Below are 11,733 nucleotides of genomic sequence, written 5' to 3'. Positions count from 1 at the left end.
GTGGGGGGGTTCAGCGGGGGAGGCGCGCGGGCCGCGGGTGGAGGGGAGCGGCGGGGGGGGAGGGGAGCGGCGGGGGAGGCGCTCGGGAAGGTGCGGGAAAATCGTGCCTTCCCTCGGAAGGTGACGGACCATGGCCCCACCTCGGGGCGTGCTTAGCTGTGGCGGAGCATGCGCCCTGGGCCGTGGTGCTGCATCCCGGTGGCTACCAAGGCGTCCGAGGTTTGGGGGGGACCACTGCCAGTCTGGGGCCGCCGTCGGGTGTGCGGGCCGACCGGCGAGCAGCTGGAGTAGCGCTCACGGATGTGGAAGTGGCGGCGGTTGGGGGGGGTTCTCGATTTTTCGTTAGTAAGTCCGGTCTGTTAATTCGGTGCAAATCACCTTGGCCGAATTTCCTGCTGCCTGGCACTCACACAGAAGTGGTTTGGTGCAGAATCTGTTTCGAGTGTTCCTAGAAGCGGTTACGATCGCGCGCCGCAGGCGCAGACTCTGATTTCTGGGGAGCGGACGCGGAGGCGAGCGCAGGCTGCGACCGTGCGGCCGCCAGGGGCCCCTCGCGCGCCCCGAGACCCAGCCGGAGAGGCTCGGGCTCTCCGCGCGCAGTCACTGCCTTCCTGGAAGCCAGTTCGGCTACAGCGTCTCTGGGTGTCTGCCCTGGAAAGGATGTCTTTTCTGAATTTAGTGCTTTTATGAAATAATGGTCAGTGTGTCAGCTAGAGCCGTTGGTGAAATTCCCCAGTTCTGCCCGGTGGGCATTCATGCCGAACACCGTCTCCGAAGCGCCCTCAGCCCCGGGGCTGCCTGTGCTGCTGCATTTGCCAGGGGTATGTAGGCAGTGCCCAGACTTTGCTCCGGAGCATTCACGCTGAGGTCTGCCGCGCCTGCCTGGCCTGCATCTTCTCTGTCACGTGTGTGTGAGAGAATTTCTCTTTTCTGTTTCTGTAACAGTAGTTGACATACAGTCTGGTGTTAATTTCAGGAGTGATGTTTCCGGTTTTATGCATTTGTGTAAATTACAAAGCAATCATGACCACATCCGGTCCGGTGCTGCACTTTCCATCCTACGCTGTGCTTTTCCCCTGTGACTTATACCGGGAGTTCGAATCTCCTAATCCCTCCCCTCTGGCAACGGACAACTCCGGTTGTCTGTATGGATGAGTCTGTTTTTCTTTTGTTTCTTCGTTTGTTTTTTTTTAGATTCCACATCTCCCTGAAATCCTAAGGTATTTGTCTGACTTGCTTTCCTTAGCATAATAAACTCTGGATCCTTCCATGTTGTTGCAAATGGCAGAATTTTCTTCTGTTTCATGGATCAGTAATATTCCAGTGTGTGTGTGTGTACACATCTTCATCTGTCTATTGATGGACACTTAGTTGTTTCCACATTTGGCTCTTGTAAATCAGGCTGCAGTGAACATGGGGGTGCAGATGTCTTTCCAAATTAAGTGTTTTCCTTTTGTTCAGGTAAACACCCAAACACAGAATTGCCGGACTATATGGTAGTCCTATTTTTAGTTTTTTGAGGACCCCGAATCTGCATTCCCACCAACTGACTACAAGGGCTCCCCTTTCTCCACATCCTCACCAACATTTCTTATTTCTTGTCATTTTGATCCTAGCCATTCTGACCCGTCAGGATCTCTCACTGTGGTTTTGATTTGCGTTTCCCTGTTGATGAGTGATGTTGAGCATCTTTTCACGCGCGTGTTGGCCCTCTGTCTTCGTTGGAGGAATGTCTACCCAAGCCCCCTCTCCATTTCCGTTTGTCTTTCTGTTATGGAGTTGTAGGAGTTCTTTATACTTTGGGATGTCAACCCCTTATTGGACGTATCGTGTGCAGTATCTTCTCGAAGTCAGTAGATTGCCACTTCACTTTGTCAATGGCTTCCTTCCCTGTGCCAAAGGAGAGCGCCTTGTATTCCAGTTGAACTTGGCCTTTTGTTTCCCCTGCTGGGGGGGCGGGGGGCGGTAATTCCGGTGCCTGCTGAGCTGGGATCCTCAACCACACAGGAAGCAGCCTCCCTCAGTCAGGTTCTTGACCAGCAGAGTTCCAGAAAGGAAAGCTGCTTTGCTCGTCGTGAGTTTTGTTTTCCTTCTTTCTTTTTTTGTTTTATTTTTTAATTTTTTTCACGTGTTGGTTGGTGTTTCTTCGGGGTACTTTCCTCCTCCGGCTTCTCGTCAGGTATGATGGAGCTCCACTCTTGCGCTCACGCACCTTCTGGAATCAGAACTCGCCTGCCAGCCTTCTGGGGTACAGAGGAAAGGCCCGTCTCCTCCACGCGGCTGCATCATAGCCCCTGGGCTCAGGGTTCTTGAGACCCTTCCAGTGCCTTTTCACACTCAGGCTGGGGCCCGGGTGGTTCTGGAGTCTTCCACAGCCCCTCCCAGAACCTTCCATCCTGTGAGGGCACTGGGACGATGCTCAGGGCAGCTGGGTGGCATGTTCTTGTTAACTTAAATCCATAGCTTCGTGCAGGCTCCTTGGTCGTCCACTAGGGTGTCCTGGGGGTTCACAAATGCTGGTTGATTGTGGTTCCCATGTGGCTTTGCGTGTCTAGCGGGAAATTCTTTAGGGATTTCCTGGCACAGAAGCGAAGGGGCTGGAGGGGACTTGGAGCCTGAGGGGAGGGCAGAGAGGAGGGCTGCTGGAGCCAGGAGGGCACCCCTGGCCTGGGGGTGGGGGGGAGCGCCATGGGGGAGAGAATGGGGAACCCCTGGTCGTCTGCAAGGCAGGTGCTGGAGGGGGTGAGTTAGGCACGCGTGACTGGTGTAAAATTTATGCAGGCACCGACAAAACTGAGGAAATGGGGTGAATGATATTTTGATGTGATTTTTTTGGAAAAATGAAAATCGATGCAAAAAACATCCTGAAATAGAAAGAAAGACCGATGGGGTCCTGAACTTGGCCTGAGCCTGCCCACCTGCTTCACCTCCTAGTATTCCAACTCCGGGTCTGGTCAAAACTTGATTCACAAAAACCGGCAGCGCTTTGCTGATTTCATGTCTTAAAATATTGCATCATGCGGTGTTTACTGTGATGGCCGAATGGTGGGGGCTGGCGGCTTACATTCTGCCCCGCCCTGGTCGCCCCTCTGTTCGGAGTGGTTGGGGGCGTGGCTGGGGGCGGGAGTTGGCATCGGAGTGCTCGGAGTGCTCGGAGTGCCAGATGGTGGTGGCTGGGGGCGGGGGCGGGGGCGGGGCCCGCTTGATAGGGGCGTGGCTGGAGGCGGGACACAGTTTCCTCTAATTTTGTTTCCCCTGCTGGGGGGGCGGGGGGCGGTAATTCCGGTGCCCGCTGAGCTGGGATCCTCAACCACACAGGAAGCAGCCTCCCTCAGTCAGGTTCTTGACCAGCAGAGTTCCAGAAAGGAAAGCTGCTTTGCTCGTCGTGAGTTTTGTTTTCCTTCTTTCTTTTATTTTATTTTTTAATTTTTTTTCATGTTTATTTTTTGAGAGACGGAGAGAGACAGAGCGTGAGCAGGAGAGGGATGGAGAAAGAGAGAGACACAGAATCGGAAGCAGGCTTCAGGCTCTGGGCTGTCAGCACAGAGCCTGATGGTGGGCTCGAACCCACACACTGTGACGTCGTGACCTGAGCTGAAGTTTTTCTTTCTGTTTTAAAGTTTTTAATTTTTCAGGTTTCATTTTGAAATAATTCGGGACTTTGAAGCAGCCATGTGACAAGAGCAGGTCACATGGTGTCCAACAGTGTGAATGGACGTCCTGGACGCTTAGGGGTGGTGTGTGTGTGAGCCCCATAAAAACAGGAAAACGATACCCTCGGAAAGGAACCCCGAAATAAAATAAAATAGCGCGGCTTCTGTGGTTGCTGCCCAGACCTGCCAGAGGGGGGCGCCTGTGCCCCTCTCACAAGGGCGGGGGGGGGGGGGGGGGGGACGCGAAGCGCCCTTGACCTTGGCTGCTGTCCCACCGCCCCTGCCCCAGGGCAGAGTGTGGGTCTTCTGTGACCTTAACGCTGTTGAGGAGCAGTGAGCAGCGAGCGCTCGTGCTGCTGAACGCTTCCCAGGCCCGGCGTGTGTGGCGCGTTTGGTGAGTAAATCCGCGGCGTTGCGGGCAGAACAGCCCCAGCACTGACGGGGTGTCTCTGCAGCCGCCTCATCCCAAGAGAGCCGTGCCGTCGACGGGTCCCCTGGCTGGTGGTGCTGACTTGGGTGGCAGTGCAGGTGTCTGCCAGGCCTCCTCTCTGGAAGTTTGTGTTTTCTCTCTCTGTGATTTACCGAACTTTGAGCCTGTGGGCGTGCCCTGCTCGCCCACGTGGTTCCGTTCGCGGGTGCCAGCTCTCCCTGGAGGGCTGTTGGCTGAAATCGTGGTCACCGGTGTTTGCACACTGAGTTTTCTTCCTGAAGCCTGTCTAAGTGGTTTTTGGTTACTTCTTGTAAATAGGAGAACTAGAACTAGAACCTAATCAGTTTCCCAGTGTGGGGACGGAGGGGGGAGTGGAATCGGAAAGCAGAATCTGGGGAAGAAGGGGCAAAAGGACCGACAAAAAGGTGGGCTGTTAAAAACACGACAGAAGACGCAGGACAGGGCTGGTCCCACACGCACAAATGGGTTAAACTCATTTCTGAGTGACCGGGTTGGGTTAGAAGGGAAAACCTGACGAGGAGGGGTTTGTAAGAGCGCCGCTGTAAGAGGTGGGGATGCGGCCGGCAGGACGCGGACGGGAGACAGCAGGCACGCCGCCCCCAGGGACTGGGGTGACCCCAGCACAGCCAGCACGAGGTCTGCGGGTCTGAGGACGTGCTGTGAGTGGCAGCTGGGGGGCGGGGGGCCAGAGAAATGTCCCCGAGAGGCAAGTTTGCAGACACAGAACTCACAGGTCCGTAGGAAGGTCCCGCCCCTGTGAGGTGGCCGTGTGCTTCTGCCCACGTGTGCTTCTGCCCACGTGTGCCCAGCAGAGGCCCCTCTTGACAATGCCCGTCTCCCGTTTCTGATCGAAGGTGGTCCCGGCACTCAGCGAGGCGCTGTGTGAGCAGACCGAGTATCAGCCGGATGGCAGCAGCCTCTGCTGCTGGATGTGCCCTGCAGGTGAGTCCCAGAGTACCTCCCGGAGCCTCGTGGGGCTGCTCGGGGTGGGGGGAGCCCCACTGGCCGGCGCGGGTGGACCTCTCCTGGGCAGCCGCCCACCAACCCCTGCTTCCCCGGGGACTCTCACAGGAAGGGGTCGTGGGCTTGTTTCGGTGCGTGAGGCCGGGCAGGCTGCGGGAACATGGGACGCGTGCCCAGGCTGGACACTCCTATCTGCCCCCTGGCTAGGGTGACTGTGGACGCCTGAGGCAGGAAGGTTCCAGCAGGGCTGGACCAGCCCCTCCTCATCCATGACACATCCCTGGAGCCTTCCTGAGGACGCTCTGAGTTCGTCCCGTAAAGCAGATGGTGGGCCAGGCTCTTAGCGCCTGCTCTGTCCTTGCCCCGCTCCACGTCACCTCTTGCCCTGCCTCCGTCACAGCCCCGGGGCTTTGTGGGGCTGCCCCCACACCTGCACCCCCACCTACACAGACAGATGTGCACGTGAATGTTCGCAGGGGCAGCCACGCGCCCACACCTGCCTCCAGCGGCACCCCTCCCCCACTCCCACGCTTGTGCCTCCTTCTCTCTGGGACCCTCTGCCACCGCAGGGCTCCTGTTTTGGGGACCAAACATCCACACCTGGACCCTCCACACCTGTATATCCCACACACCTGTGCATCCACACCCGCATGCACACGTACCCACGCACGTGCACAGCTCATCCGGGATGCGTCGGACACAGTCGCCCACGGCAAACCTCTGCACTCAGCCCGTGTGCGGAGTGAGGGCCTCGGCCCCACCTCCCAGGGACGTGTGGTTTGTCCACCACGGCCTTCGCAGGGGCAGGTGCGAGACCAGGAGGGCCCCTCTGGGACCACCAGTGTTCGCTGTAAATCAGCCCGGGCCCCCCGGGGGCTGTCAGGCTCTCAGGCCAGCACGTGTGGTCAAAGCCCTCTGTGCACGTGGGCTGGGAGTCGCCCGCGAAAGCCGAGGGGCTCCCTGGACGCAGGTGGCCAAGTGTCCGTTCAGAATGTTCCAGGGAGGTAGTCGGTGAGGGCTGGTCCTCCAGGAGAGGCCTGGGGCTGGGTTGGGTCTGCTCTGCACCCCCAGCTCACCTCTGCGTCCTCCCCTTCACGTAGGACACTACGTCTTCACTCACTGCACTGTGAACCATACGTACCCCGTGTGCCACGTCTGCCCACCCGGCTCCTTCCTCTCCTACTCCAGCGGGGAGACTGCTTGTCAGCGCTGCATCCAGTGCCGGCCGGGTAAGTGGGCTGCAGTCAGGCGCCGTGGGTTCTCGGCGTGGGGGGGGGGGGGCGTGTGTGCTTACGGGGTCCCCGCGCGCGGTCCCAGGGTTTAGAGGCGCTGTGGGCGAGCCCCGTATACAAAAGTTGGTCTCGATTCCACGACATCAGCAACAATTTTCAAAGACGTCATTTTTTTTAAATCTACCATCTGCATTTGCCAAGACAAGGAAACTAAGATCTTTTGAGAGAAATCTCACAAAGGATGTAGAAAACGTTTAGGTGAATGAACACTTCGGAAAACCTAAACGTACAGAGAAACACAAGACGGGAAGAGGGCTCCCGTCTCCTGCTCCGTCGGCTCCCCGTGAGACGGCGCTCACATCCGGCGCGCTGCCCGGACGATCCCAGCACCACGGAGCAACCCCACGCAGGCTGTGTGCTCTCCGTATACCGTTTTTCACCTAACACCCACACGACGTCAGCCTCCTGAGGACTTTTAGGGAATTCGATGGGCCGAAGCCGTCCGGAGGAGTGGAAAGCGCAGCGGGCGGTCCGCATGGTCATACTTAGCGGCAACGGAGACAGCGTGATCCGCACGAAGGGGAAGATGGCCTGGCGGATGCGGCAGGTGGCGCGGGGCCCCGGGACCCACCGGTCCACGGGAGGGAGGGCGGACTTCCAAGCGACCTGATCCGCCGCTCCCGCGAGGGGTTCCTGATGCGTCACGGTCCACAGGAGGAAAGTACGCCTCTGAGGGGAAGATGTGGGGGCCGTTTAGGACGGCCAGGCAGCTCAGAGCGGCTTCCGGGATTCCCAGAACCTCCAACCATCACTGCGAGGTGGGGAACTATGGCTGCATTCGAATCAACCCGACTCCGGTTGGTTGCAAGGCACGACCCTGACGCCGCGAAGGAGGAGAGCCCATTTGTGACACGGCCAACGCGTCATTCACGCCCAGCACAGATCGAGCGTGAGGTTTGGAAAAACACACGCTTCCAGTGGAGACCCAGACGTGGTGGAGGATGTGGGGCACGGAGCGCCAGTAAATGTGAAATGCGCTGGAGTGAATGGACAGACGTGCTGTCTTCCGGCAGACGGACGGAGGGGGTTCCGCTCTGGACGCCCCGCGCTCGTGGGGGCCAAGAACAGCGGGTGCTCACCCCCCCACACACCGAGGGAGAAGCAGGGGTTCACACCCCGGCCCACATCCCTGTCTAGACCTGGACAAGCTCTTGGCCGTGTGTGCTGAGGTGTGGAGAGGGGTCTGTGGTAACAGGAAGCCGGGAGCCGTCTGAGTGTCTGCCGACCGAGAGGCGGGTGCCCGCAGGAGGCCGCCCGGCGTGCGCGCTGCCTTCCCTAACCCTTCCGGTGGGCGCCCTGGAGGACCGGACCCAGCGTCGAGCTGCGGGCCTGGTCGTGTTTTATTTCCATCTGTATCTCAAGTGCGGTTCTCTGACACGAGCTCGGTGGAAGGTTCTGGAAGGGTGGGCATCCACGTGACCGCCGCGGCCCTGTGTCTGTGCTGAGCTCTCCCCGAGGCTTTGCCCATGTGGCACATGAGGCAGCTGCGCGCTGCTGTTTGTGGGGCAGACAGGGTAGAGGGCACGGTGTGGGCGGCTGCAGGGGTGAGGGCTGGCTGTTAGCTCCTCTCCGCCCCTGCCTGGAAGGGAGGGTGAGGACAGGTTCCACGCCCTCGACCAAGGTTCTGGGCACGGCGGCCCGGTGTGGCAGGGGTTCCGGCCGCTGGCGCTGACCTGTGACCCTCTCCCTTCAGGCGATCAAGAGGTTGTCTCGAAGTGCGTCCCCACCAGTGATACACGGTGCCGGTGCAGAGAGGGGAGTTTCTACTGCAACTCTGTGGACTGCGTGGAGAACTGCCTCCGGTGTACAAGGTCCTGGGGGCACGGGCGTGGGCGCCTCTTTCCTCCCCCGGCCCCAGCAGTGGTGGTGACAGTCCCAACACACACGCAGGGAGGAGTCTGTGACGGGCAGAGGGTGTGGGAGGGGACCAGTCTCAGGCAAAGGCCCGGTGAGAGGGTTAGGGAGCCATAGAGGGTTCTGGGGGAAGAGCGGTCTAGGCAGATAGAATGGTCAGACTGTGCCCTGTGGCCATTGCCCCGTGCCAGCTCTAAGGAAGGGCCACAACTGGGCAGCTTTGAGAAAACCGACAGAGGTGTGTTCTCTCCCAGCTCTGGACACCGGGAGTCTGAAATCCAGGTGCGAGCGGGAGGTGCTCCCTCCGCAGGCTCTAGGGGAGGATGCTGCTTCGCCTCCTCCAGCCTCTGACGTTCCGGGTGCTCCCTGGTGCTCCTTCGCTTACCTTCCGTCTGCTTCTGTCTCTGCGAGGTCACCTTCCTATGCGTCTGTGCCTCTCTCTGTCCCAGCACGGGTCCCCTCCTCTGAGGACACCAGTCACTGATTTCGGCCCGCTGCAGTCTGGTACGGTCTCACTGTAAAGTGATCATGTCTGCAAAGAGCCGGTTTCCAAGTTAGGTCATCTTAGGAGGTTCTGGGTGGGCATGGATTTGGGGAGGCCCTTACGGGGGACACGGTGGCAAAGCCACTTAGAAAACAGCTCGTTTCCGAGGCCCTCTAAGCTAATACGACCCAGGTTCCAATGCCTGGTCAGTCCCACGTCAGGACAGCTTTCAGGTCTGGTGTGATCTGGGCTCTGGCTTCTCTGGGTTTGCTTGCTCGTCCCCTTCTCCACCTGCTTCATCTTCGGCCTGACCTCTCTCTCGGTGGACGTGGGGCTCCAGCTGCGGTGGCCGTCCCCCCAGCCACATGCTGTCCAGGAACAGAGAGGGAGGCCCTTTCCCGTAGTGTCACAGAGCCCAGGACAGAGCTCTGCTCCCCAGGAGCCACTTCGGCCCAGGGAGTCCGGGAGATGCCAGGCAGCATTTGCCTGAGGCCCGCGGGCCATCGTGGGAGCCGGGGCCCCTCCCAGCCGTGACCTGTGGGTGGTGACAAGCGCGTACCGTGCCGTGCCCCAGCGGGGGGAGGTCACACTCCGGGTTGCTTCCCTCCTTCAGGTGTCCCGGCGCCGTCCTGTCGCCTTGCACGGCTACCAGCGACACGGTTTGTGCTGGAGACGCTGACCCGGTGCGTCCAGGTAAGAAACGGAGCTCGTCTCTCGAATCCAGGGCGGCGGACCTTTCCCGTGAAGGTACAAAGCGTAGGCTTTGCAGGCCCCGCGGTCGCTGTCGTCAGGCCTCCGTGGGCACGGCCAGGTGCCACCAAAAGTGTACTCGCAGACGCGGGTCGTGGGCTGGCTTCCCGCGGGCCACGTTCATATGCCTCGGTCTTGGGTAAGCAGCATCTTGGGGACAAGCTGTGGCCTCCCCCGCTCTGCTCCCTGTTGTGTGGGGGTCTTGCCCACTGCACGCCGGGTCGCGGGCGGGTTTGTTCTGATTTCTGACCCCCAGAGGTCGTGGGTGAGGGGCGCAGGTTCCCCGCGCTGTCAAAACCCCGCATAGAACCCGTGAGCCCCTCAACAGCCTAACCAGGGATGGCGTGCTGGTGCCCGGAGGCCTTAGCGGGAACCCGAACGATAATGGGTTCCTGTTTGCGTATCGTGTCCATGATACGTGCTGCGTTTTCTTGATAAAGTCACCTGGAGCGGAGGAGGCGGCAGTGGGAAAACGAAGGGAGAACACGTTCAGGATATCGGACTGTGTTTATACGAACGGTCCACACCGAGGTGGACCCTCGGGGTCGAGACCTGCGTCCCCGGGTCAGCTGTGTTTATAAGTGTTGGAAGTTACAGCGTTAGGGTGGGTCCCTTTCCTTTGGGAGGGTGTCTGCCCCGGGTTCTCCCGTCGGCAGGCTCTTCATGGAATGAGGTCCCTGCAGCACCGGTCCCTGTGCTGCATTGTTCCCATGCTCTGTGGGAGAACCTGCTCCCCTGACTCACGCCGCCTGCCGGGAGCTGCACGCTTCCCCGTTCTGATCCTGCTCCGTGAGGAGCCCGGGGTCGGGGTTCTGCTCGCTGTGGGGCCAGGGGGTCAGGATTCCCTGCGTTTTTCCCACATGCACCCGCCCCCTCCAGCAGGCCACGCCCCCTCCAGCAGGCCACACCCCCTTCCCTGCAGAGGCCCATGGTCCCTGGTCCTTCTCCCGCTCACACCTCCGAATAGGCTTGTTGATGTCCACCAAAAGTCTTGATTCCTGTAACGTGTAGTTTTTGAGGATATTTTAACACCGGGAAGAAGGAAGAAGTAGGAAGGGTCTCATCCAGAGTAAAGAGCATCTTTGGCTCCAGGCGGAGGTTTTGCCCCGTCCTCCATCTTTCCCTGCACTGGCGGCCGACGCCCGAGATGCCCGGGTGGCCGACCGTCCGGGGCTCTGACGGGTGTGCCCTGCCGCCCAGTCCTGTGTGTCTGCGAGCGCTGTCGGTGCTCCAGGGGGGACCTGCCCTGTCCCTCGGGCCACCGCGGGAGGGCCCGGCTCCAGTCAGGACGGGCCCTCCTCCTGCTGCCGGCTGTGACCGCTCACACCGGAGCCCCGGCCCGGCCACCGGGACCCCTGGCCGCTCTCCTGGCCCTGCGTGCTTCACTTCCAGCCCTCTGTGCGGGGCCCAGGCTTCTGGAACTGGGCGTCCTCCTCCGTGACCCAGGAGGGCTGGGGACTGTGCGGCGCGTCACCTGGATGAGGAAGGCGGGCCTGACTCTCCTACGCCATCCTCTCTTTTGTCTCCTTCCAGAAAACAAAAGTGGGTCTGGGTTCCCCTGGCTGAATGTGGTCGGTATTGTCCTCGGCGTCCTCCTCCTCAGTGTCCTTGGCATTGGCATTGGCATTGGCATCTGCTGCTGCTATAAAAAGAAAGACAAGTTAGCCTCAGGTCAGTCCTGGAGAAGCTGGCCCGCAGGAGTTCAGAAGTGGACACTTGGGGTTAAGAGGTTCCCAGTGGAGGCTTTTTCATTTATTTAAAAGGAAGAAAGTTGTTTTTTAACATTTGATTTTGAGAGAGCGTATACGAGCGGGGGAGGGGCAGAGAGAGGGAGACACAGAATCTGAAGACAGGCTCCAGGCTCTGTGCTGACGGCTCAGCGGGGTTCGAACCCATGAACCGTGAGATCATGACCTGAGCCCAAGTCAGTCACTTCCCCGACGGAGCCCCCCGGGGCCCCGGGACTCACTGGTCACTGGAGGCCCAGCTGTGCTTGTTCTGTTGCTGGCACTCCTGAGCTCGGGGCTCTGGCAGGGGTGCTGCCCGCTGCCCAGCACATGGGTCTGGAGGCCAGAATCTCGGGTCAGCCAGCTGGAGATGCCATGTCTGGGTGCTGTCGGCCAAGGAGCCGGGAGGGAGGGGCGCTGTGTCCTTAGGGGGCTCCTGGAGGGAGGCGGGGGCCCGGGCCCTGCCAGAGCACCCCCCCAGTGACTCCCACATCCTGTGTCCTTCCCAGGTGTGCGGGTTCCTTACCAGCCGCTCGTCAGATTTTTGAAGGGTAAGTAT

General features: G+C 59.8%; 1 protein-coding gene across 1 annotated transcript in view; it reads left to right on the top strand.

Moving 5' to 3' along the window:
* Positions 1 to 119: 119 nt before the first annotated feature.
* LOC115306716 (tumor necrosis factor receptor superfamily member 1A-like) overlaps positions 120 to 11,733 on the top strand; it is a 16,240-nt gene continuing 4,626 nt past the window's right edge. The window contains exons 1-7 of the mRNA XM_029957252.1: positions 120 to 219; positions 4,959 to 5,046; positions 6,168 to 6,296; positions 8,053 to 8,170; positions 9,311 to 9,390; positions 10,981 to 11,118; positions 11,684 to 11,725. Of these exons, the coding sequence (XP_029813112.1) occupies positions 169 to 219; positions 4,959 to 5,046; positions 6,168 to 6,296; positions 8,053 to 8,170; positions 9,311 to 9,390; positions 10,981 to 11,118; positions 11,684 to 11,725 (646 nt within the window). The 5' untranslated portion in view covers positions 120 to 168. The remainder of the gene's footprint in view (positions 220 to 4,958; positions 5,047 to 6,167; positions 6,297 to 8,052; positions 8,171 to 9,310; positions 9,391 to 10,980; positions 11,119 to 11,683; positions 11,726 to 11,733) is intronic.

Source organism: Suricata suricatta, chromosome 11 (assembly GCF_006229205.1).
Source record: "Suricata suricatta isolate VVHF042 chromosome 11, meerkat_22Aug2017_6uvM2_HiC, whole genome shotgun sequence".
NCBI classification, from domain to species: domain Eukaryota; kingdom Metazoa; phylum Chordata; class Mammalia; order Carnivora; family Herpestidae; genus Suricata; species Suricata suricatta.
The sequence above is the reverse complement of the archived record's forward strand: the minus strand, read 5'-3'. Positions and strand labels throughout refer to the sequence as shown.